This window comes from Oncorhynchus masou, chromosome 13 (assembly GCF_036934945.1).
Source record: "Oncorhynchus masou masou isolate Uvic2021 chromosome 13, UVic_Omas_1.1, whole genome shotgun sequence".
NCBI lineage: Eukaryota > Metazoa > Chordata > Actinopteri > Salmoniformes > Salmonidae > Oncorhynchus > Oncorhynchus masou.
Window position 1 is genome coordinate 36,250,737 of NC_088224.1, and position 27,208 is coordinate 36,277,944.

General features: G+C 42.8%; 1 protein-coding gene across 2 annotated transcripts in view; it reads right to left on the reverse strand.

Annotated features, from left to right (window-relative positions):
• The window catches only part of LOC135552185 (F-actin-uncapping protein LRRC16A-like), a 37,782-nt gene extending 13,156 nt beyond the window's left edge, over window positions 1-24,626 (reverse strand). The window contains exons 1-20 of one of the 2 annotated variants that reach the window (XM_064983650.1): window positions 24,603-24,622; window positions 24,248-24,468; window positions 20,523-20,620; window positions 16,562-16,612; window positions 10,811-10,870; window positions 10,596-10,717; window positions 9,453-9,550; window positions 9,271-9,341; window positions 8,934-9,007; window positions 8,746-8,821; window positions 8,055-8,143; window positions 7,153-7,247; window positions 6,852-6,938; window positions 6,671-6,774; window positions 6,298-6,375; window positions 5,813-5,889; window positions 5,537-5,641; window positions 3,666-3,735; window positions 1,401-1,482; window positions 1,209-1,308 (exon numbers count right to left, since the gene is read on the reverse strand). In XM_064983650.1, the coding sequence (XP_064839722.1) occupies window positions 1,209-1,308; window positions 1,401-1,482; window positions 3,666-3,735; window positions 5,537-5,641; window positions 5,813-5,889; window positions 6,298-6,375; window positions 6,671-6,774; window positions 6,852-6,938; window positions 7,153-7,247; window positions 8,055-8,143; window positions 8,746-8,821; window positions 8,934-9,007; window positions 9,271-9,341; window positions 9,453-9,550; window positions 10,596-10,717; window positions 10,811-10,870; window positions 16,562-16,612; window positions 20,523-20,620; window positions 24,248-24,287 (1,577 nt within the window). In that variant the 5' untranslated portion in view covers window positions 24,288-24,468; window positions 24,603-24,622. Of the gene's footprint in view, window positions 1-1,208; window positions 1,309-1,400; window positions 1,483-3,665; window positions 3,736-5,536; window positions 5,642-5,812; window positions 5,890-6,297; window positions 6,376-6,670; window positions 6,775-6,851; window positions 6,939-7,152; window positions 7,248-8,054; window positions 8,144-8,745; window positions 8,822-8,933; window positions 9,008-9,270; window positions 9,342-9,452; window positions 9,551-10,595; window positions 10,718-10,810; window positions 10,871-16,561; window positions 16,613-20,522; window positions 20,621-24,247 lie in introns of both variants that reach the window. The other variant, XM_064983649.1, reaches the window with a different exon arrangement.
• Window positions 24,627-27,208: the final 2,582 nt, after the last annotated feature.

Here is a 27,208-nt window from a genome sequence, read left to right on the forward strand (position 1 = left end):
CTGCAAATCTACCAAGACCTGTCCGTCCCTCTAAACTTTCAGCTCATACAAGGAGAAGACTGATCAGAGATGCAGCCAAGAGGCCCATGATCACTCTGGATGAACTGCAGAGATCTACAGCTGAGGTGGGCGATTCTGTCCAGATGACAACAATCAGTCGTATATTGCACAAATCTGTCCTTTATGGAAGTGTGGCAAGAAGAAAGACATTTCTTAAAGATATCCATAAAAAGTGTTGTTTAAAGTTTGCCACAAGCCACCTGGGAGACACACCAAACATGTGGAAGAAGGTGCTGTGGTCAGATGAAACCAAAATTGAACTTTTTGGCAACAATGCAAAACGTTATGTTTGGCGTAAAAGCAACACAGCTCATCACACTGAACACACCATCCCCACTGTCAAACATGGTGGTGGCAGCATCATGGTTTGGGCCTGCTTTTCTTCAGCAGGGACAGGGAAGATGGTTAAAATTGATGGGAAGATGGATGGAGCCAAATACAGGACCATTCTGGAAGAAAACCTGATGGAGTCTGCAAAATACCTGAGACTGGGACGGAGATTTGTCTTCCAACAAGACAATGATCCAAAACATAAAGCAAAATCTACAATGGAATGGTTCAAAAATAAACATATCCAGGTGTTAGAATGGCCAAGTCAAAGTCCAGACCTGAATCCAATCGAGAATCTGTGGAAAGAACTGAAAACTGCTGTTCACAAATGCTCTCCATCCAACCTCACTGAGCTCGAGCTGTTTTGCAAGGAGGAATGGGAAAAAATGTCAGTCTCTCGATGTGCAAAACTGATAGAGACATACCCCAAGCGACTTACAGCTGTAATCGCAGCAAAAGGTGGCGCTACAAAGTATTAACTTAAGGGGGCTGAATAATTTTGCACGCCCAATTTTTCAGTTTTTGATTTGTTAAAAAAGTTTGAGATATCCAATAAATGTCGTTCCACTTCATGATTGTGTCCCACTTGTTGTTGATTCTTCACAAAAAAATACAGTTTTATATCTTTATGTTTGAAGCCTGAAATGTGGCAAAAGGTCTTATTAACTTAAGGGGGCCGAATACTTTCGCAAGGCACTGTACATGATTATCTCAATCAGGTAATATTAATTACGGAGAAATTATTTTACAGAATAGCATGTCATATCACTTAATCCGGCATAGCCAAAGACACGACACAAGGTAAGTAAGTCCCGTACTTGGACTTGATGTTATTGAAGTTCTTGCCCAGTGAGAGGTGGCGGATGGAGCGATTTTTGGCCAGCCACACCAAAAGAGTGGTCAGGTCTGAATCCAAACCTGAGCATAAAATATAAAACACAACATCAAGTCAAAATCAAGGTATACAATGTTCAAAATCACTGTAAAAACAGTGTCTACTCGGGCCTCACCGTTGTCTGAGATGTCCAGGCTGGAGATGTTGGGAATCTCAGCTATGCAGCCTTCCAGAATCTGAGCACCTCCAGATCTTAGCTGAAGTAAAAGAGAGAAATAAAAACAAAAACATATAGAGAAAGGATAGCAATTGCATTCCAGGATAATATCCATACATGTATTTTTGTGATTTATTTGATTGCCATTCAGGGTACATAAGTAAAGCTAAGTAATTAAAATCAGTATATTCATTACATCTACCCAAATAATAAAGGGTGTCAAGACATCTTATTTTAGAATTTTATTTCAGAGTATAGTCATGGCCAAAAGTTGAGAATGACACAAATATTAATTTTTCACAAAATCTGCTGCCTCAGTTTGTATGATGGCAATTTGCATATACTCCAGAATGCTATGAAGAGTGATCAGATAAATTGCAATTAATTGTAAAGGTCCTCTGCCATGCAAATGAACTGAATCCCCCCAAAAACATTTCCACTGCATTTCAGCCCTGCCACAAAAGGACCAGCTGACATCATGTCAGTGATTCTCTCGTTAACACAGGTGTGAGTCCGGCGCCGACAGAGATGGCCGCCTCGCTTCGCATTCCTAGGAAACTATCCAGTTTTTTGTTTTTGTACGTGTTATTTCTTACATTAGTACCCCAGGTCATCTTAGGTTTCATTACATACAGTCGAGAAGAACTACTGAATATAAGAACAGCGTCAACTCACCATCAGTACGACCAAGAATATGACTTTCGCGAAGCGGATCCTGTGTTCTGCCTTTCACCCAGGACAACGGAATGGATCCCAGACGGCGACCCAAAAAAACAACTTCGTAAAAGAGGGAAACGAAGAGGTCTTCTGGTCAGACTCCTGATTTAGAATTCCTCACAATCAAATGTCGACCGCATTATCTACCAAGGGAATTCTCTTAGATTATAATCACAGCCGTATATATTCCCCCCCAAGCAGACACATCGATGGCTCTGAACGAACTTTATTTGACTCTTTGCAAACTGGAATCCATACAACCTGAGGCTGCATTCATTGTAGCTAGGGATTTTAACAAGGCAAATCTGAAAACAAGGCTCCCTAAATTGTAACAGCATATCGATTGCGCAACCAGGGCTGGCAAAACCTTGGATCATTGCTATTCTAACTTCCGCGACGCATATAAGGCCCTGCCCCGCCCTCCTTTCGGAAAAGCTGACCACGACTCCATTTTGTTGATCCCTGCCAGCGCCAGGACCGTCTACGAAAGTTTATTCAGCTGCGGTATCGGGGCACCACCAGTACAGAGCTTGCTCAGGAATGGCAGTAGGCATGTGTGAGTGCATCTGCACGCACAGTGAGGTGAAGATTTTTGGAGGATGGCCTGGTGTCAAGAAGGGCAGCAAAGAAGCCACTTGGAAAAACATCAGGGACAGATTGATATTCTGCAAAAGGTACAGGCATTGGACTGCTGAGGACTGGGGTAAAGTTATTTTCTCTGATGAATCCCCTTTTCCAATTGTTTGGGGCATCCGGAGAAAAGCTTGTCCGGAGAAGACAAGGTCGAGCACTACCATCAGTCCTGTGTCATGCCAACAGTAAAGCATCCTGAGACCATTCATGTGTGGGGTTGCTTCTCAGCCAAGGGAGTGGGCTCACTCACAATTTGGCCTAAGAACACAGCCATGAATAAAGAATGGTACCAACACATCCTCCGAGAGCAACTTCTTCCAACCATCCAGGTACAGTTTGGTGACGAACAATGTCTTTTCCAGCATAATGGAGCACCTTGCCATAAGGCAAAAGTGATAACTAAGTGGCTTGGGGAACAAAACATCGATATTTTGGGTCTATGGCCGGGATACTCCCCAGACCTTAATCCCATTGGTAACTTGTGGTCAAACCTCAAGAGGCAGGTGGACAAACAAAAACCCATAAATTCTGACAAACTCCAAGCATTGATTATGCAAGAATGGCCTGTCATCAGTCAGGATGTGGCCCAGAAGTTAACTGACAGCATGCCAGGGCGGATTGCAGCGGTCTTGAAAAAGAAGGGTCAACACTGCAAATATTGACTCTTAGCATCAACTTCATGTAATTGTCAAAAAGCCTTTGACACTTATGAAATGCTTGTAATTATAATTCAGTATTCCATAGTAACATCTGACAAAAATATCTAAAGACACTGAAGCAGCAAACTTTGTGGACATTCATATATGGGTCATTCTCAAAACCTTTGGCCACGACTGTAGACTTCCCCTTTAAATTTCTAGTTCAGTCTCTTACCTCACAGCTGCTGAGATCCAGTGAAACTTCACTTAGATTAGGATTGCAGCCAAGACCTAGTAAAAGTGCCCTGAGGCAAAAGACAGTCATTAAAGCTTATTTTCTATTCAGTGAAATGAACAAAGCAGACTGAAGTACGCAGGCAGTAAAGAGTTGGTCTGGTTAGATTACTTAAATATACTGTGAACAAGAAAGCAATGTTTCTATAACTACTTAATTTTTTCTTTTTAAAATTAAGCAACAAAAAACTGGACTATGACATCCTGTCTAAGATATACTTCACCATTTATAGATATGTACAGTACCAGTCTGAAGTTTAGACACTTACTCATTCAAGGGTTTTTCTTTATTTTTATTTTTTTCTACATTGTAGAATAGTGAAGACATCAAAACAATGAAATAACCAAAAAAGTGTTTCACAAATCAAAATGTGTTTTATATTTTAGATTCTTCAAAGTAGCCACCCTTTGCCTTGATGACAGCTTTGCACAGTCCTGGCATTCTCTCAACCAGCTTCACCTGGAATGCTTTTCCAACAGACTTGAAGGAGTTGATGAGCACTTGTTGGTTGCTTTTCCTTCACTCTGCAGTCCAACTCACCCCAAACCATCTCAGTTGGGTTGAGGTTGGGTGATTGTGGAGGCCAGGTCATCTGATGGGGCTCTCCATCACTCTCCATCTTGGTCAAATAGCCATTACACAGCCTGGAGGTGTGTTGGGTCACTGTCCTGTTGAAAAACAAATAATAGTCCCACTAAGTGAAAACCAGATGGGATGGCGTATCGCTTCCGAATGCTGTGGTAGCCATGCTGGCTAAGTGTGCCTTGAATTCTAAATAGTGTCACCAGCAAAGCACCCCCATGCCACCTCCTCCATGCTTCACGGTGGAACCCACACATGCGGAGATCATCCATTCGTCTACTCTGTGTCTTAGAGACACGGCGGTTGTAACCAAAAATCTCAAATTTGGACTCATCAGACCAAACGAGATTTCTACCAGCTTAACATCCATTGCTCGTGTTTCTTGGCCCAAGTTTCTTAACCCTCTTCTTCTTATTGGTGTCCTTTATTAGTGGTTTCTTTCTGTGAATCAGGCCTTTATGGTCGAATTGCTGCAGTCTCCTCTGAACAGTCTATGTTGAGATGTGTCTGTTACTTGATCTCTGTGAAGCATTAATTTGGGCTGCAATTTCTGAGGCTGGTAACTAATAAACTTATCCTCTGCAGCAGAGAACTCTGGGTCATCCATTCCTGTGGCGGTCCTCATGAAAGCCAGTTTCATCATAGCGCTTCATGGTTATTGTGACTGCACTTGAAGAAACTTTCAAAGTTCTTGAAATGTTCCGTATTGACTGACCATGTCTTAAAGTAATGATGGACTGTCATTTCTCTTCGCTTATTTGAGCTGTTCTTGCCATAATACGGACTTGGTCTTTTACCAAATAGGGCTATCTTCTGTATACCACCCCGAACAAGGCACACCTGTTAATTTAAATGCATTCAGGGTGACTACCTCATAAAGCCGGTCAAGAGAATGCCAAGAGGGTGCAAAGCGGTCATCAAGGCAAAGGGTGGCTACTTTGAAGAATCTCATATAAAATATATTTTGATTTGTTTTACATTTCTTTGGTTACTACATGATTCCATATGTCTTATTTCATAGTTTTGATGCATTTACTCTTATTCTACAGTTGAGAAAATAGTACAAATAAAGACAAACCCTGGAACTAGTCGGTGTGTGCAAACTTTGGATTGGCACTGCACATTTTCTACAGGAATATTCTCCAGTTTTCCATATCATCTTTTCATTCTAGGTTTTAATACAGTTAAATTGGAACAAATGCCACGGATGGCGTAGACTGCAAGCTCACTTGAGCGCCTCCAGGGGGAGCTTGGTTCCAGACAGGTTGACACTGCTCAGAGCCAGGGCAGTGCCAAAGAACTGCTTGAAGGAATGCGGCACATCTTTACATCTCCTGTGGGTTTTAAAAGAATACCAGCACTTTGGTTATGCCTTCTGGAGTTATCAGGTGTTCTCACGCAGATATTTTGAGCGGGACATGACAAACAGACATAGAAATCAACAGCAACTATTGAGCCACAACTATTAAGCATAAGCAAGTGATTTTTGTCGCTGTATGGATCACCTGTGAGAGAAAACGCTCTTAGACATGTTGAGCACTGAGAGGTGCTTGAGAGAGCCTCGTAGAAGTGCAGTGCAGACCTTGAAGACAGGAGTTGAGCATCTTAATAACATAGGCCAGCCAAGTGACATCTCAGTCTAGAGAGCTACAGACAATATCTTATGAAAGGGGACTGGCCATTTGCGTAGCAACAACTACAACGACAAGCTCCACAAATATAACTGTATAAAAAGCTAATTCAAATGTTATTTCCCAATTGAATAATAGTGATATCAAAAGCAGACGGTATGCAACTCATAAAACAGTGCTCACATGATGTCCAAACATGACATGTTCACTTTCATTGCATATTATTACAATTATACTAATCTAGTTATTGCTAGGCTAAGAATAGCTGTATAATGTGCCCATCAAGAGGGTTAAAGTCCAGTCAATGCCTAGCGATAGCATTGTGAATTTGTCTTCGCATTGGATGAGGGTTCACTCACTTGGTCCAGACAGCAGTCGCTGTTGGACAGGTCCAGAGTTGCTAGACTGTTAGGTTGACCCAGGAAATTGTACAGATTCTGTGAAAAGAGTCAGAGGAATTATGGAGAACAACAGAAAACAGAGTATAATGAAGGGGGAATTAGGTCTACGGATTTCAGTTAATATTTCAAATCCTACGTCACACTATTTCTGTGGCCTGTGTGAAACATATATGAAAGGCAGGACAGAATGTTTAAGAGTTTGATGTTGCTGCAATACAACAACGATCTAAGATCAGTTTTGCACTCCCTCCCTTGATTAAGGTTAGGCTTTGTGGAGGGTTAGCTGATCCTAGATCTGTGCCTAGCAACTTCTACCAGAAGAGGTACATACTGGGAGGTCGTCTCCTCGGAGTGAGTTTCCACAGAGGTCCAGGTGTGTGAGGGTAGTGGGGACAGCAGGGTTGGCACTCAGCGCCTGGGCAAGACTGTTAACCCCTAACCACACAAACACAGGAAGTTCAGAGGAAGTGACATCACAAATGGCAAGTAAATTGGTCATGAATTTACAATACCTTTTTGTGATATGGAGGTCTTTGAGAGGTTCAAATGCTTGAGACCCATTGGGAGTTTGGCTAGCTGTACACTGAGAGCAGATACACCTAGGGGAAAAAAATGCATCACAAACTTATGAACAAACGTATAACCTCCCATGAACTTGAAGCTTTGAGACACACAATTTTCCATTGATACAATCCATGCCAATGTAGGAGAGAATACTAGAAGCTAGAATTCTAGATTAGTGCAGTATCCTGTATCATTGAATATCACGGAATATCTTTAAATATATTTTTTTCAAAACGGAGTTTGTTGTACCCTTGTCCTCCAGGGAGTTGTTTGTGAGGATGAGGGTGTGAAGTACAGAGGCAGGGTTGCAGGTCAAAGCGTTGGCTAACTTCTGTGCGAAATCACTGTGAAAATATCAAGAAAAAGACACAGCTCTCAATAATCCCAAAAACATTCCTTACCGCAGGATACTCCAACTGGTAACTAGTCGGGCAGAGTAAAGAAAAAGGATCACTTTGTTGCTGCGTAAATACGATAAGCCTGTTTCCTCTAGGTTTCTTCCTAGGTTCTGACCTTTCTAGGGAGTTTTTCCTAGACACCATGCTTCTACACCTGCATTGTTTGCTGTTTGGGGTTTTAGGCTGGGTTTCTGTACAGCTGATGTAAGAAGGGCTTTATAAATACATTTGGTTGATTTATTGACAGGACAAACAAATAGGCTTACATTTAAGCATGAATCCCCTCTCTCAGAGCCTATTGAAAGCCTTGTTAGGCCCATCAATAAATCAATCAGATTTATGCAGCAACAGAGTACTCCTTTTTCTTTACTCTGCCAGATAGTCACCAGTTGAAGTATCCTGGGGTAAGGAATGTTTTGGGGTCCCTCAGTTGAGTACCTGATCCACCCTTTTTCAAATTGGGCTGGGCTGAAGCGCGTTTTGGTATATATTTTTTCCACAGCTCTACTCAAGTTACCTCAGGATTTTCAACAGGAAGTACATTTCTGATAATAGTCAGAGTCATGTGTTTAACTACCGCGCGAGCTTGCCTCCTTAATTTCACACTGGACAGCATGTATGGAATGTGGCTGCGGTTGAGAGCATAATTCATTATGAAACTGTATGTGTGTGTGTATGTGTGCACCCTCATCTGTGTGTGTGTGATGGATAAGATAAAGCCAGTCTAACCTATTACCAGTGCTTAGTGCTCACCTTCTGAGACCTGCATTCTCTAAAACCATCTCCTCTAATCGACTAGAGCGGGCCACAACTCGCAGAATTTGTTCACACACATCTGTGGACTGCAAGCAAACACTTTAGTGTGAAAAGCAGCAAGCTCAGGCTTGTGTAAACACAGATGCATAACTTACTGTACAAAAAAAGTAAAACCCGTAAATGCATAAACACACACGGACACATGCCACATGTACACATTCACTCATACACACCACACACACACACACACACCTCCCATGACTAAGTATCAGCAGCAGTCACACCATCCCTGTTATTATAATACATCACCCCTGACTAATAAAGCACTTGTTGACATCTCCTCCTCATGCCTCCGCTCTCCCTGCCACCACCAGAACACACATTCCTTTATACAAACACACAGCTGTCCTCTTCCTGCTGCGGCCAGTGTGCCCTTTACAAAGAGTGTTCGGTCACTCCTGGAGCACAGTGGAAGTTATTTAATAAAGAATTGTTTCAAGGCATTATACCTACAGTACAGGTTTTAAGTTCCTACACTTTTCATCTAACTCATCCAGCTTTCTCCACGAGTGACATGCATGCTTCTCCAATTCATTTATCTCAGTTGAACTGTAAGATTACAAATATTACTTCCCTTCACAAGTGTAACATACAATGTGTCACCAGTATGGTTCAGAATGAAATGTACCAGTTTGTAGTCCTTTGTGGAGAGCTTGGTGAACCATTGGTTATATTCCAGGACCAGAATGATGGCCACCAAATCTCTGGAGGAGAAGTCAATAGCATTGGCTTATCAAAAACAGAAGGGTATAAAGACACGATTGTTCACACAATTTGGAAATATAGCAACTGTGAAAAAAGGAAGAGTTAAGGTACCTGTTCTCAAGATGTACAAAATCCTGCAGGTTCAGTTCTCTGGTGTCCTGGGTTTGATAGATTGTGTCCACATCCTGTTGGGAAAGATGGAGAACCCAAGGTTGGAATGATTCAAACAATGGCAAAAGTAGAGCTGATATAGCTAAAGTAACCGGCATGATGTAAATCCGGGTCAACATATTTCAAGAAAGACCATGTTAGGCATCTGAGCTAAAGATTCCGGTCGACACAAAAGGAAATTCAAGCTACTGTAGCTCTATGAACGACCCCTGCTACACGATAATCAATTTAGCAATATTAACCGAAATGGAAGGAGACTACATTTGTATATACTAACCCACTGCACCTCCTCTCTGAACGGCAGACCCAGCTGGTCACAGAGACACCAGTACATATGGGAGAAACCACCTACGAGAGAATGAGAGAGATGAAGACAGAAAGTCAACTATGTTATCGATGGGATTTCTGTTATGTGTTTTTTTGTGTGTGTGTGTAATATGCTCTTCATTGTAACATCACCACATGGCCCTAGGTCTGTGGTGGCCTGGTCCTCCCAGAGAGACTGTAGGGCGGCCATCCTCTCAGGAGGCATCAGGGTCAACTTCTTCATCGCCTTCCTTTCACAGTGCAGGGGACACACCACAAACTGTCACTTTACCAGGTCATCTTCGGCCACTATCGTGTCAGCCCAGAGGACAAAGCACACGCTGTCACTTTATCATGTCGGACATGAGCAAAGTGAGAGGGAGTGACCGACTGAACAAGTGAATGAGTACACAAGTAAGTGAATGAGTACACAAGTGAGTGAACGAGTCAGTCACTAATACATGTGCCTGGATGAGTGAACGATTAAAGAACTGACAATAAATAAAGTACTGGTAACTAACACTGTTCCGTACACATTTTGTGTAACCGCGGCATTCAATCGAGGCTGCAATGAAAACTAAATGAGACTGTAGCGACCGTGTTGGCAAAAGCCGGGGCGTGAACTACGTTTCTATTCAAACGTTGATGGACATGGTAATGGACTAATAGTATTCGAGAAAACATGAAAAAACTTGACCCCTCTGATGCGGTACGTTACATCGTGACGTGTCACAACGGAACGTACGGCACGCATGAGGCAACTCATTGTGTGCCGTACAGCCTCTCTCCTCCACGCCGATTAAAAACAAGAAATGAGCAATGGTGAGTGCAACGGTGAGATTAAAGTTAATTACTTGGGAGTTCATCAATAGTTCATTCAATCAATAGTTACATTTCTCGCGTCATCATTGCGAGCCATCAGGACTCTGAAAAGCCGTGACAGCAGCGGTTTAATTGTGAAGACAACTTTAGCCCCCCCCCCCCCCACCAAACCCCTATTCAAATTCGGCACAAACCTTCAGAGGGATGTAGTAATGAGACATATAAACTCTGTTTTATTTACATTTTAGAGGTGATAAGTTGGACAAATCGTGTGAAAAAGCCGTTTCCCCACACAACATATCTCTCCCTTTCACTATCACTCAGTAGCTTTCGTTTCCCCCTCCGCCATTTTTAAAATACCTGGAAATATTACATTTTATGGGGGCTAAAATAAGGTCAAGTGTACAGAACACTGCAATGTACGGAAGTTTGTTATCTATCATTAACAAAGAGAGAGGGACAGAGGGGACCTACACTGGGGACAGGCCTGGATAGATCCTGTGTAGACAGGTCCCAATGTGGGCCACCACCTCATCCACATCCTCCACAGAGCCAAGCTTCAGGGACAGGTGGCCTCGGTCATACTCCAACAACAACTGTAGGGGGTGCAACAGTGACAACTGACACGGTCTGTAACATGTTTGGTTTGAACAGAGGTTGTTTCATGTTTAAAGCCAGGACTATCTTACCTGAGTGGGCTTGTTACTAGTGATCCCTTGTATATCCAGGTAATTGAAGGTCTGTTCAATCTGAAACGACACAACAACAAAAAAATATCTGCACTATACTCCACCAGAAATAGAAAAGGTATTGAATCATAAAACGGTGGACATCTTCTAATACAAATCTGAACGTGTTGGAAAACATACGGATACAAAAAAATAATAATAAAAAAAAAAGGAGAGACACACATGGACACTTGGTCTTTCACAGCTATAACACAAAATCCCAAACAAGCCCTGCAATAGAGGGACAAACCCCCCAAAATAATCCAACACAAAAACACATACACAGCTGGCAGGATGACAAGGGAGAGAGGGTAAAGGAGGTCAAACTAATCCAGAGTTTCTATCAACCCGACGCCAAAGGTCGCAGGGTTAAAGAGAATACCTCCCCCTCCAGCTGTTGAATCCCTCCATTGTCTTCGCTCGGCACCCAGAACTCCACGGGCAACATTTACTCCCAGGAAAAACTGAGCCTCTGTCTTACACAGACCAGAGTGTATAATAATCTAAAAACACTTTCTTACATTGACTACAGTATATAGGAACAATAATGGTAACACTTTAGCCTGAAGGAATGCTTTATGATTAAGTGTTTCACTTGAAATAAGCATGTAACTTAGTGTTAGAAAAATCCCCTCAGCGTTTTACCTTTCCAGAGGTTACGAGTGTAACACTAAAATCCAGCAGAAAGAGGAAATAACATAGTTTTAGGGCTCTGAAAATACTGTAACTTCTCTTTAAGTACGTGGGGTTTTAATGACAAGCAATTGAAGAAGTACACTGCCTTCAGAAAGTATTCACACCCCCCTTTCATTTTCCACATTTTGTTGTGTTACATCCTGAATTTAAAATATATTACATTTCGATTTGTCATCTCTGGCCGACAGCTCATAATGTCAAAGGGGAATTGTTAGGGCAAGCCTACATAAGTTCAGGAGTAGACATTTGCATAAGAAGTCACGTAAGTTGCATGGACTCACTGCGTGTATAACATGATTTTTGTACGACTGCCTCATCTCTGTACCCCACACATATAACTATCTGTAAGGTCCATCAGTCGAGCAGTGAATTTCAAACACAGATTCAACCACAAATACCAGGGAGTTTTTCCAATGCCTCACAAAGAAGGGCACCTATTGGTAAATGGGGAAACATTTTAAATAGCAGGCATTGAATATCCCTTTGAGCATGGTCAGGGATTTCACCATGAGGCCAATGATGACTTTAAAACAGTTACAGAGTTGAATGGCTGTGATAGGAGAAAATGGAGGATGGGATCAACAACACGGTCAACTGTAGTTACTCCACAATACTAAACTAATTGATTGAGTAAAAAGAAAAAAGCCTGTACAGAATAAAAATATTCCAAAACATGCATCCTGTTTGCAAAAAGGCACTAAAGTAAGACTGCAAAAAATGTGGCAAAGAAATATATTTTATGTCCTGAATAGAAAGCGTTATGTTTGGGGCAAATCCAACACATCTCCGAGTACCACTTCTCAAGCAGCATTTTCAAGAATGGTGATGGCTGCATCATGTTATGAGTATGTTTGTCATCGCCAAGAACTAGGGAGTTCATGATAAAAAAATAACCTGAGCTAAGCACAGGCAAAATTCAATTGAAAAATCTGGTTCAGTCTGTTTTCCAACAAACAATGGGAGACAAATTCACCTTTCAACAGGACAATAACCTAAAACACAGTTCTGCTGACCAAGATGACATTGAATGTTCCTGAATGGCCAAGTTACAGTTTTGACTTAAAATCAGCTTGAAAAATCTATGGCAAGACTTGAAAATGGCTGTCTAGCAATGATCAACAACCAACTTGATAGAGCTTGAATATTTTTTTAAAGAATAATGTGCAAATATTGCACAATCCTGGTATGCATAGCTATTAGACACTTACCTGTAATCACTGCCAAAGGTGATTCTAACATGTATTGACTCAGGGGGTTGAATATATACATATATCACACACACACATGAATAATGGGAAAATCAAAAGAAAAATCAGCCAAGACCTCAGAAAACTTTTTTTTTTTTCGACCTCCACAAGTCTGGTTCATCCTTGGGAGCAATTTCCAAACGCCTGAAGGTACCATGTTTGTCTGTACAAACAATAATACAAAGTATAAACACCATGGGACCGCGCAGCCGTCATACCGCTCAGGAAGGAGACGCGTTCTGTTTCCTAGAGATGAACGTACTTTGATGCGAAAAGTGCAAATCAACCCCAGAACAACAACAAAGGACCTTGTGAAGATAATGGAGGAAACGGGTACAAAAGTATCTATATCCACAGTAAAACGAGTCCTACATAACCTGAAAGGCCGCTCAGAAAGGAAGAAGCCACTGCTCCAAAACCGCCATAAAAAAGCCAGACTACAGTTTGCAATTGCACATGGGGACAAAGATCGTACTTTTTGGAGAAATGTCATTTGGGCTGATGAAACAAAAATAGAACTCTTTGGCCATAATGACCACCGTTATGTTTGGAGGAAAAAAGGGGGAGGCTTGCAAGCCGAAAAACACCATCCCAACCGTGAAGCACGGGGTGGCACCATCATGTTGTGGGGGTGCTATGCTGCAGGAGAGACTGGTGCACTTCACAAAATAGATGGCATCATGAGGGAGGAAAATTGTGGATATATTGAAGCAATATCTGAAGACATCAGACAGGAAGTTAAAGCTTGGTCGCAAATGGGTCTTCCAAATGGACAATGACCCTAAGCATACTTCCAACGTTGTGGCAAAATGGCTTAAGGACAACAAAGTCACGGTATTGGAATGGCCATCACAAAGCCCTGACCTCAATACTATAGAAAATTTGTAGGCAGAACTGAAAAAGCATGTGTGAGCAAGGAGGCCTACAAACCTGACTCAGTTACACCAGCTCTGTCAGGAGGAATGGGCCAAAATTCACCCAACTTATTGTGGGAAGCTTGTGGAAGGCTACCCAAAACGTTTGACCAAATACTAATTGAGTGTATGTAAACTTATGTCCCACTGGGAATGTGATGAAAGAAATAACAGCTGAAATAAATCATTCTCTCCACTATTATTCTGACATTTCACATTCTAAAAATCAAGTGGTGATCCTAACCCAAGATGCACACGTGTATGTGTATATATATTTATTTATTTTTTTAACTAGGCAAGTCAGTTAAGAACAAATTCTTATTTACAATGGCAGCCTACCCTGGCCAAACCTGGACGACGCTGGGCCAATTGTGCGCCACCCTATGGGACCCCCAATCATGGCCGGATGTGATACTGCCTGGATTCGAATCAGGGACTGTAGTGACACCTCTTGCACTGAGATGCAGTGCCTTAGACCACTGCGCCACTCGAGAGCCCTATTAGTGTTTTATTTTTCCTAAATGTTTTACAAATGTTCACATTTGTCTTCCACTTTGACATTTTGTGTAGATCGTTGACAAAACAATGACAACAACAAAATGCGGGAAAAAGTCAGGGGGTGTGAATACTTTCTGAAGTCACTATACATGTAAATCACCCCATTCATAAAATGCGCAGTCCAAAGACTGCAGTGAAATAGTTGCAGTTACTGGTATTCATTTACCTGTACATTACCGCCCGGAAACAAGTGAGCAGGTGCCATGACATTTGATATTTCTACCCACAATGCAGCTGTGAACACACAGCCTGAAGGAAAGACAGTCAATACTTTCTAAAAGACCTAAACCTTGAGAGTGAGAGAGTCAAAAAAGTAAAACAGAAATAGGAGAGCGAAAGATCTGCTGTGACTTGCTCCTTGGGCCAGCCACTCTACCGGAAAGAATTCCAGAAGAGGTCCTCATAAACAAGCTGGGGCATGCCCAGAGATTGACTAACCAAACATTCCCAAGGAGGACCATCTGGGATGACTGAGGGCAGTAGGAAGACAGTCAGTCTAATTAAGTTTCCTCAATACATCCAGACAGAAGTCATCCCACTCACTCAAACCTCTACTTTCTATGTGTTGTAATGGAGTAAATTCCCTGTACGTCATCATTACATTATTAGACCGCACATAAAAAGGGAGTAACAGTGACTGCAGTGATTTCAACTTCACAATAACTTAATTGTCCTTTAGTAATATTAGTATTAACAAATGTAGCAACATGCAGTACACTGGTAAACTAATCTCATTCCAAAATCCCCCTCTTCTGGGAAGGCTTTCCACTAGATGTTGGAACATTCCTGGGTGGACTTGCTTCCGTTCTACCACAAGAGCATTTATGAGGTGTGGTATTGATGTTGGGCGATTAGACCTGACCTGACTTTCCAATTCATCCCAAAGGTGTTTGATGGGGTTGAGCTCAGGGTTCTGTGCAGGGCAGTCAAGTTCTTCCACACCGATCTTGGTTTGTGCACATTGTCATGCTGAAACAGGAAAGGCCCTTTCCCAACTGTTGCCACAAAGTTGGAAGCACAGAATCATCTAGAATGTCATTGTATGCTGTAGAGTTTATTATACATTTTTGTTACTTTTCTCCCCAATTTTGTGGTATCCAAGTGGTAGTTACAGTATTGTCTCATTGCTGCAACTCCTGTACGGACTCAGGAGAGGCGAAGGTCGAGAGCCATGCGTCCTCCGAAACACAACCCAACCAAGCCGCACTGCTTCTTGACACAATACCCACTTAACCCGGAAGCCAGCCGCACCAATGTGTCGGACGAAACACTGTGCACCTGGTGACCGTGTCAGCGTGCACTGCGCCCTGCCCGCCACAGGAGTTGATAGTGAGCGATGGGACAAGGACATCCCTGCCGGCCAAACCCTCCCCTAACGCGGACGACGCTGGGCCAATAGTGTGCCGCCCCATGGGTTTCTAGTTGCGGCCAGCTGCGACATATTCTGGGTTCGAGTCCAGGCTCTCTAGTGGCACAGCTAGCACTGCCTTAGACCACCGCGCCACTCGGGAGGCCCCACTGTGTAGAACTAAGATTTCCCTTCACTTGAACTAAGGGGACTAGCTCGAACCATAAAAAAAACAGCCGCAGACAACTATTCCTTTTCCACCAAAGTCTACAGTTGGCTCTATGCATCGAGGCATGTAGATTTCACCTTGCATCCGCCAAACCCAGATTCAGCCGATGCTTGGCATTGCGCATGGTGATCTTAGGCTTGTTTGCGGCTGCTCAGCCATGGAAACCCATTTCATGAAGCTCCCGAAGAAACAGTTCTTGTGCTGACGTTGCTTCCAGAGGCAGTTTGGAACTTGGTAGTGAGTGTTGCAACTGAGGACAGACAATTTTTAAGGTCTACGCGCTTCAGCACTCGGCGGTCACGTTCTGCAAGCTTGTGTGGCCTACCACTTCGTCACTCAGCCATTGTTGCTCCAAGACGTTTCCATCCTCACAATAACAGCACTTACAGTTGACCGGGGCAGTTCTAGCAGGGCAGACATTTGACAAACTGACTTGTTGGAAAGGTGACATCCTACGACGGTGCCACGTTGAAAGTCACTGAGCTCTTCAGTGAGGCCATTCTACTGCCAATGTTTGTCTATGGAGATTGCATGGCTGTGTGCTCGATTTTATACACCTGTCAGCAACGGGTGTTGCTGAAATAGCCGAATCCACGAATTTGAAAGGTTTTCCACATACTTTTGTATATGTAGTACATTTGATTCATAGGAAGATCAAGATACACACACAAACATGTACACACAGTGTCTCATGTGCGTGTACTCACTCTCACTTCTTACCTTGGTGGGGACCCTCGCAGTAAGCAGAAAGCCCCGATGGGATGCCAAAGCCTGTAGAGGAGAGCGACAGATCAGAGAGACATAACGGAAGTCAACAACTGTACTATGTATACTGAACAAAAATAAACCCAACACGCAACAATTTCAAAGATTTTACTGAGTTACAGTTCATAGAAGGAAAGCAGCCAATTGAAATAAATTCATTAGGGTCTAATCTATGAATTTCACATGACCGGGCAAGGGCGCAGCCATGCGTGGGGGAGCCAGGCCCAGCCAATCAGAATTTGTTTATCCCCACAAAAAGGCATTATTACAGACAGAAATAGTCCTCTGCACCCCTCAGATCCCACAGGTAAGGAAGCCGGATGTGGAGATCCTGGGCTGCCGTTGATACACGTGCTCTGCGGTTGTAAGGCCGTTTGCATGTACTGCCAAATTCTCAAAAACAACGATGGGGGCAGCTTATGGTAGGTTGTGGCAACAGCTCTGTTGGACATTCCTGCAGTCAGCATGCCAGTTGCACACTCCCTTCAAACTTGAGTAAATTGTGGCATTGTGTTGTGAGATAAAATACGCCACATTTTAGAGTGGCCTTTTATTATCCTCAGCACAAGGTGCACCTGTGTAATGATCATGCTGTTTAATCAAATTCTTGATATGCCACACCTGTCAGGTTGATGGATTATCTTGGCAAAGGAGAAATGCTCACTAACAGGGATGTAAACAAATATGTGCAGAACACTTGAGAAATTTGTGCATATGGAACATTTCTGGGATCTTTTATTTCATATGGAACCAACACATTACATGTTGCATTTATATTTTTGTTCAGTTACTAATCCATTCCACCAGCGGTTTGCAGCTGTTATTGGCATGGAAGGAACATGAATGTGCTCCCGAGTGGTGCAGCGGTCTAAGGCAAGGCACTGCATCTCAATGCAACACGCATCACTACAGTCCCTGGTTCGAATCCAGGCTGTATCACATCCGGCCGTGACTGGGAGTCCCATAGGGCGGTGCACAATTGTCCCAGCGTCGTCCAAGTTTGGCCGGGGTAAGCCGTCATTGTAAATAAGTATTTGTTCTTAACTGACTTACCTAGTTAAATAAAATATATATAGCATGTGTAGCAAAGGTTTAGAGGTTTGCAGTGAAATTGTGTTATGAACATTGTTTAACGTCTTTGCTTTCATTTATGTGTTTTAAACCTTTCTATTCTCAAAGACACAGGTGCAAACTCAATTGTAATCGCACAGTAGTAGCTAACTAATTTCTATGTAAAAAGAGCCATGTAAAAGTACCATGGTGAGTACAGATGAATACACAGTGATAGCTGGAAGGAGAAAGAGAGAACTGACTGTAGATCAGATAGCTGTGGTATGTGGGTTTTTTGGAGTGAGGTCACTCTTCAAGGCTAAATATGAGCATCAACCAATGGCTAAGTCAACCAATGGCTGGGTGTGAGAGAGGAGACCCCACCCCTCTCTGCTCTGGACAATCTGTTCCTGCATTTTATAGTATCTCAGGTGTAAAGAGGGGAAGGGGTATTGTATGTTCACACACACATTTCACAATCCCATAATAGTTCCTACAGGTAAAGCCCACTTATCCATTGTGTCTTACGGATAAAGACTGCTTAACCAAATTTTGACTACTGAGTTTGGTCGATTAATATAGACGGATTACATCGCTACTCTAGCAAGGCCTAGGAATGTGCCAATGTGGTGGGCTGTATTTATCAGTGTCTGATGCTCTCAGTCAGTGCCCTGTGGGGAAGTGTTCTGTCAAGTCAAGAAAGGAGACAAGAGACAGTGAACATAAATACCACCAAATTGTGGAACTTTACAAAACAATAGGGGCCCAGAACGTACAGTGTGTCCAACAGGGCCCCGGAACGTACAGCGTGTCCAACAGGGCCCCGGAACGTACAGCGTGTCCAACAGGGCCCCGGAACGTACAGCGTGTCCAACAGGGCCCCGGAACGTACAGCGTGTCCAACAGGGCCCCGGAACGTACAGCGTGTCCAACAGGGCCCCGGAACGTACAGCGTGTCCAACAGGGCCCCAGAACGTACAGCGTGTCCAACAGGGCCCCGGAACGTACAGCGTGTCCAACAGGGCCCCGGAACGCACAGCGTGTCCAACAGGGCCCCGGAACGCACAGCGTGTCCAACAGGGCCCCGGAACGTACAGCGTGTCCAACAGGGCCCCGGAACGTACAGCGTGTCCAACAGGGCCCCGGAACGTACAGCGTGTCCAACAGGGCCCCAGAACGTACAGCGTGTCCAACAGGGCCCCAGAATCTACAGCGTGTCCAACAGGGCCCCAGAACCTACAGCGTGTCCAACAGGGCCCCAGAACCTACAGCGTGTCCAACAGGGCCCCAGAACCTACAGCGTGTCCAACAGGGCCCCAGAACCTACAGCGTGTCCAACAGGGCCCCAGAACCTACAGCGTGTCCAACAGGGCCCCAGAACCTACAGCGTGTCCAACAGGGCCCCAGAACGTACAGCGTGTCCAACAGGGCCCCAGAATCTACAGCATGTCCAACAGGGCCCCAGAATCTACAGCGTGTCCAACAGGGCCCCAGAACCCACAGTGTGTCCAACAGGGCCCCAGAACCCACAGTGCGTCCAACAGGGCCCCAGAACCCACAGTGTGTCCAACAGGGCCCCAGAACCTAGTGTGTCCATTTTACGCGGAACTCTAAGGACGGACAACTTTCCTGAAAATGACATGTTTTCAAATGTGATGGGGAAAAATGTGTACCATTTCATGAGTTAAGGACAGGAATTTAAATTAACGGGTCAATTAGATCTTCATTAAATTATGTGTCAACAATTATCTTTTTATGAACTAGGAAATCCATACCGTAGGTAATTCAGAGTATCTTCCTAAGCTAGTCAGCTGCACACACACACACACACACACAGGGGGTTTAGAGACATGCAATTACATGAAACAAGATCGGCCCATATCCAATAGTAGGCCTACTCCTACACCACCTTATCCATTGTTCTTCCTCTTACACAATAATACACTGAGACGGAGTTCTCAAATGTCTTTTGAAAGTTGGGTCTGAGGCTTTTCATGTCTTTGCTGGCCCAGGGCTTAGAGGAAAGGGTAAAGGATGATGAAGTTGCCGAGTATGAGGTAAGACTGAATAGCCTCTGTATACAGGGCTGTGTTAATTCGGCCATGCAATGGAAAAAGTTTTACAACGGAAAATTAAAAACAGTGTATCTTATGCAAGTGTCCTTGGGTATCTTGAAAGGCACACAGCAAAATGTTTCATTATTATTGGACAAGTCCAGTTAGTCCCTCCCCGTTTCAGTCTGTTTTCTTCCATTCAATGCCTAATAAACACAGCTCAGGGCTCAGGGTTTAAGAAGAAGCAACACCGTATAAAGAAGTTTGTTTGGAAAATGTCTCTGATCTTCCTTGATCCTCCAAAAATAGATTTGATTGGAGGCAACTGATATTCCAATTGAAACCCAATACGTTTTGGCTACCTTTTGAAGGGGATCTGAGGCTGCTAACAAAATTAAGACAGTTGCGGAGGGTCACAATTTAAAATTCAACAATCAAGATCTATTACTCTGCATACAAAGCAACAAGAATATTACGCAGCAGACAACAAATTGTTTCAGGAAGTCAATAGATTTCAGTCTGTCAAGTAGGCAGAAAGTGGTGAGGCTGTGTTTCAAACGTTCTATTGTCAACCCAGTCGACTGCAGGCTTCCTGTTATGAGAATGAGGCACAGAAACAAGGTTTTGCTGAGAAGCATGTGAACCTTGAGAGAATGAGGAAAATGACAAACACTGGGGTGCTCAGAATGACAAGTTGATTTTCTCCTAAATAAAAGGGTTGTGTTGTGTCTGCACATTTAAGGCTACATTTAGGTAACTGCACAATGAGAAACCAATTATATGAGTGCCAAGTAAGCAATCCTGATTCTTACCAGGACTCGGTTCTCCAGTTTGTCACCTTTGACCTCCAGTTGCACCCTCTTCTTCAGGGTGAGCTTGATCTTCCCTCCCACGGCATCTCTTACACTCTCTAGGAGGAACAATTGGGAAGATTGGCACTGATACGAGTATGCTATAGTTTCATCTAGTGCATGTGCAGGGCTTGGAGGCCTTTACAATTCAAAACATAACCCATGTATGCCTGGCCTGGGACATACTGAAAAACAGAATAAGAACATTTGCTGTAATTCTATTTTGATAGGAAAACAACCCAACTTGGGATACATTTAGCCTGCTTTGGGGTGTTCTTCAAACAGTTGTTGCATCAAGTGTGGACCTAATGTCAGCTTTGTAACCACCACACTCAGAATCCTCATAAGTAGTCAAAATACCACACATTCCATAGGCAGTGGGTTTCCCCCTGGCCATATGGCAGTGTCAGGGTGGTTTGTAATTCAACATCAGTGCACTGTTTCTCCCATCTAGTAGCAGTCAGTGTAATATTATTGCTTAATTTCATGCCAAACACAGCTTTTGTCAGCTTCCGGACTCTTACAGTTTTCATGACTTGTCAAATTTATATTAAGAGGGAGGCCGGTCTGTTTGGGTGAGTCACAACTAATTTGTGTAGTCTTGTTTTTCATGGAATCCTGGCAAGAGTGGGGCGAACTCTTGAGATCAATCTGGATCTCTCCACTCTCTGGACAACTGAGATCAAAACACTTACAGCGGAAGATTTTCAAATGTGTCCCAGACTGCTTTGAACAACATGTATTTATGTATCCACAGTTCTCTGAAATAATGATTTCTGAAACTGCAACAAACTGTTTATGGTTTTTGTGGTGGTTCCATAAATGTATCAGTGTACATTCTCGAAACAAAAATGCTACATTTTGAAAAAACTGCGATGAAAAAAATGAACATGTCTGTTTAAGCTCGTTGTACTGCATGTCCTGGGTATTACATAAAATGACAATGGTCCATCCACACACTGGTCTATCCTAGAGGAGGCCCATTGAGTTGGTGCATTCAAGACAACTGGGAACTCTCAAATCATGACGTCAGTGATCTTCAGCTCGGAAAGTCAGGGCTCAAGAAAGAGGCCCGAGTTAGAATTCCGAATTGGATGACCGTTCAAAACAATTTTTCCCCAGTCGGAGCTCGTTTTTTCCCAGTTGTCATTAACACACAGAAGTTGGACATTTCTAAGTTCCAAGTTGGTTTGAATACAGCATTGGTTGTCATCCCATTGGTTGTCATCCCATTAGTTGTCATCACACTGAGGGAATTCAGCAAGACACGCTTCCAGTTCTTCTCCCAAACTTTGTGTACAGAAGTATGTGGGCATAGAGTACGCGTCATTATACCCATAAACCCTAGCGGTCAAACACAGAAATGGTTTTAATGGTGATTTCACCATTCGTTTTTCCTATAGGGGATTTTGTTTTGTGTAGACTTACCCTGGTGTGATGTTTTGATAACCTTCTAAATTTCTCTACAAGGTGACTTATCATTTGGAAAGTATTCAGACGCCTTCCTTTTCCCCACATTTTGTTACATTACATTATTCTAAAATGGATTAAATTTTTAAAAAGTCCTCATCGACACACAATACCCCCTAATGACAAAGTAAAAAAACTTTTTTTAATACATTTTGGCAAATTGTCCACCTGTGGTAAATTCAACAGATTGGACTTAATTTGAAAAGGAACACATCTGTCTACAGTATATGCTGAGGTCCCACAGTGCATGTCAGAGCAAAAGCCAAGCCATGAAGTTGAAGGGATTGTCAATAAAGCTCAGAGACAAGGTACCCAAACATTTCTGCACCATTCAAGGTCCCCAAGAACACAGTGGCCTCCGTCATGCTTAAATGGAAGAAGTTTGGAACCACCAAGACTCTTCCTGGAGCTGGCCGCCCAGCCAAAACTGAGCAATCGTGGGAGAAGGGCCTTGGTGAGGGAAGTGACCAAGAACCCAATGTTCACTCTGACAAAGCTCCAGCACTCCACCAATCAGGTGTTTATGGTAGAGTGGCCAGACGGAAGCCACTCTTCAGTAAAAGGCACGACAGCCCGCTTGGAGTTTGCCAAAAGGCACCTAAAGAACTCAGAACCAGATTCTCTGGTCTGATGAAACCAAGATTGAACTCTTTGGCCTGAATGCCAAGCGTCATGTCTGGAGGAAACCAGGCACCATCCCTACGGTGAAGCAGGGTGGTGGCAGCATCATGCTGTGGGGATGTTTTTCAGTGGCAGGGACACTAGTCAGGATTGAGGGAAAGATGAACGGAGCAAAGTACAGATGATGAAAACCTGCTCCAGAGTGCTCAGGACCTCAGACAGGGGCGAAGGTTCACCTTCCAACAAGACAAGGACCCTAGGCACATAGCAAAGACAATGCAGGAGTGGCTTTGGGACAAGTCTCTGAATGTCCTTGAGTGGCCCAGCCAGAGCCCTGACTTCAACCCGATCGAACATCTCTAGAGACCTGAAAATAGCTGTGCAGCGACACTCCCAATCCAACCTAACAGAGCTTGAAAAGATTTGCAGAGAATAAAGGGAGAAACTCTCCAAATACAGGTGTGCCAAGCTTGTAGTGTCATACCCAAGAAGACTCAAGGCTGTAATCGCACTCTGTTCAAAACTTTGACATCGGCAAACTGTTCGCCCACATGACGCCACACGTGGTCTGCGGTTGTGAGGCCAGTTGGATGTACTGCAAATGCTCTAAAACGACGTTGGAGGCAGCTTATGGTAGAGAATTGAACAATAAATTCTCTGGCAAGAGCTCTGGTGGACATTCCTGCAGTCAATATGCCAATTGCACACGTCCTCAAAACTTGAGACATCTGTGTTGTGTGACCAAACTGCACATTTTAGAGTGGCCTTTTATTGTCCCCAGCACGAGGTGCACCTGTGTAATGACCATGCTGTTTAATCAGCTTCTTATTTATATATATATATATATATATATATATATATATATATATATATATATATATATATATATATCACTTTTGAGGTGGATAGATTATCCTGGCAAAGGAGAAATGCTCACTAACAGGGACGAAAACAAATCTGTGCACAATATTTGAGAGAAATAAGCTTTGTGAATATGGAATATTTCTGGAAACTTTTATTTTCAGCTCATGAAACATGGAACCAACAATTTACATGTTGCGTTTATATTTTTGTTCAGTGTAGTAATTAATTACATTTATTTGAATGGACAATTCTATGAACTATCTTTTAAATTAACACAATACCTGTTAGCAAAGGTGTCAGTCAGAGAAGATCTGCAGGAGCTTGCAGCGATTAGTAGTTTTGCATGTCTACTTTGATGCTAATTAGCATTTTCGAATCAGAGTATATCAAGCTGAATATATTGATAAAAGTTACCTTGCCTGAGAGAGATTGGTTTGAAAATGTCACACCAGGGTAAGCCTACACAGCCCTTATTTTAAGTGCTTCTAAAATCCCTTGTGGGAAATATTCATAGCGGATAAACGATTGGAACCATTTCCCTGTTTGACCGTTAGGTTTTATGGGTATTATGACACCTCCACTGTGGGGCTCTATCAGGTGCACCTCAAATTTGAGAAACAGTTGACACACGTTTTTCCAATAGTCATTAATCAATTTGAAATGAACAATTAAAATGCAAAAGTAGTCATTTTAGCCTAAGTAAATAACATTAATGTTAAAACGTTTCTTACCCAGCAACTCGTTAGAAAAATCCGGATTTTCTTCAGTCATGTTTAAGAATTAGGAGAGGTGTGTAGAGTTAAAGGCACAACAACAAAGACTAAAGACATGGATTCAAATGTAATCCAGCGACGAGTAACCTAGTCCAAGTTCTACTTTCTCCATTCATCCTCGAGTGTGTCAGAGCAATGTACCTTTATCGACGCATCTCAACAGTCTTGGAGCTCAAACTCTGAAATTAACGAATAAACCATTTTTAAATGCTAAAACTAGCCCACTTTGCGAGTCTGTTGCAAAAAAAGACACCGTTTTTAAATGCCAAGGACAAGCCTGCTTTGCGAGTCTGTTGCAGAAAGAAACACATACCTTCAGTCAACTCGTCAATGATCACTCTCTCCCTCAAAAAAAGGTAGGCTACTCAACGAAGTCAAGTAAGAAACATGTGACACCTGGTGGCATTATACAACATCTGTGTTACTGTGCAGGTAAAGGACCACTCAAGAGTAGGCAACCACAAGTACAGTTAAGTTGTTACAGTAGGTTAATTAATACAACAACGGATTACTACTTCAACAACTTCCATTAATGTTGTTTTACGTTTAGTTATTACTTCGGTAATAATGTTCAAAACACAATATAGGACACCCTGTCATATGCAGCCGACATTTAAATACAACTTCGAAGTTGTAAGCTAAAGTTGCAGGCTATACACAATGTTTGCTTCTTTGAGTACTTTTGAGCCAAAACGGGTCCAAAATGGACAGAAATTGAATAGAAAGTGTATAGAATACATTGAATAGAAAGTGACACACCTTCCCACACCCATGAGCAAAAGCATATTGTTACCTATGGATTTGTTTGTTTTTATTAGATAAAAGAAATGTGTGAATATTATATATAACCATACAACAAACATTCAAGTGACATTTTTACATAAACAATTAGTAACTACACTTCCATAGTCCTTGGGATTCCATGCCACCGTAGCCGGAAAATATGTTTGAAATCTCAGATTGTTCTCGCAATTCTCACATAGAAACTTAATTTGGAGGAAGGACGTTTGACATGCTTTTTACATTTGTATCACAATTTCCTAAAATGAAAATCATGATGAATGCTGACCCTCAACACAGGGGCCTCTCAGGGCTGCATGCTTAGTCCCCTCCTGTACTCCTTGTTCACCCACGACTGTGTGGCCGCGCACGACTCCAACACCATCATTAAGTTTGCTGACGACACAACAGTGGTAGGCCTGATCACAGACAGCGATGATACAGACTATAGGGAGGAGGTCAATGACCTGGCAGTGTTGTGCTAGGACAACAACCACTCCCTCAGCGTCAGCAAGACAAAGGAGTTGATCGTGGACTGCAAGAAACAGAGGTCTGAGGATGCCCCCAACAACATCGACGGGGCTGTAGGTGGAGCGGGTCGAGAGTTTCAAGTTCCTCGGTGTCCACATCACTAAGGTATTAACATGGTCCACTCCACACACACCAACACAGTCGGGAAGAAGGCACGAAAATGTGTCTTTCTCCTCAGGAGGCTGAAATGATTTGTCATGGGCCCTCAGATCCTCAAAGTTCTGGAGCTGCACCATTGAGAGCATCTTGACTGGCTGCATTAGCGCTTGGTAAGGTAACTGCTTGGCATCTGACCGCAAGGCCCTACAGAGGGTAGTGCGTACGGCCCATTGCATCACTGGGGTCAAGCTCCCTGCTATCCAGGACCTCTATACCAGGCAGTGTCAAAGGAAGGCTCCAGCCACCTAAGTCATAGACTGTTCTCTTTGCTACTGCACGGCAAGCGGTAACAATGTACCAAGTCTGGAACCAATAGGACACTGAACAGCTTCTTCCCCGCAAGCTATAAGACTGCTAAATAGTTAGTTAAAAAGTTAACCAACTAGCTACCCAGGCTATCTGCAATGACCCTTTTTGCATAACTCTTGACTTATCACATACGCTGCTGATTCTGTTTATTATCTATCCTGTTGCCTAGTCACTTTACCCCTACCTACAGTATATGTACATACAGCATCTACCTCAATTACCTCATACCCCTGCACATCGACTTGGTACTGGTACCCTGTGTATATATCCAAGTTATCGTTTCTCATTCTGTATTTATTCTTGGTTATTTTTGTATATTATTTTTCTCTCTACATTGTTGGGAAGGGCCCATATGTAAACATTTAACTGTTAGTCTACAACTGTTGTTTACGAAGCGTGTGACAAATAACACTTTTTGGGGGGGGGGGGGGGTTGGCCCCCAAAAACTTTTTAGACCTATACATGCTTCCTGTAAAACCCTATAATCTATTAACCATACGTGATACAGACATATTGATGTCATTTTACTCCTTCTAGTCACAGTGTGCTCTAAAATATGGAGTATGTCTTGATTCTGAAATAACATTCTTCATATTCACAAAAATATGAAGATATCAAAAGTACCCTTTTTGATTGTGTTAATTTTAAGACATATTGTTTGGACCAATATACTCTACAAGTACATCACATTTCCAGAGTGGGCTCTCTGCTAATTTTGAAGGTATGATTTGTGTTATGGGCACCACCAACACAGTAAATCTGAAAATGGATTCAAAGGGAACTACCTCTGCTGGTCATTTGCTGAATGTGCAATCCTAAAGGAGGGCTGTGAATACAATGACCAGGGTTGGGGAGTAATGGATTACATGTAATACGTTACATGTAAGGGATAACAAAAACCGGTAACTGTTACCCGTTACGTTACCAGCAAAAATATTGTAATCAGATTACAGATACTTTTGAAAAACTTGATTACTTTTAAATTCAGAAAGTAGGTTTGCGAAAAATAATCTCTGACACGTCTATGTTTTATCAATGACATTTAAATCAGCATTGAAAAAAGGTGCACGTTTAAGTTTGTTACACCTGAGCGAGTCTGACCATAAGTCAGAGACCACTATGATGACACACCAAATGTGT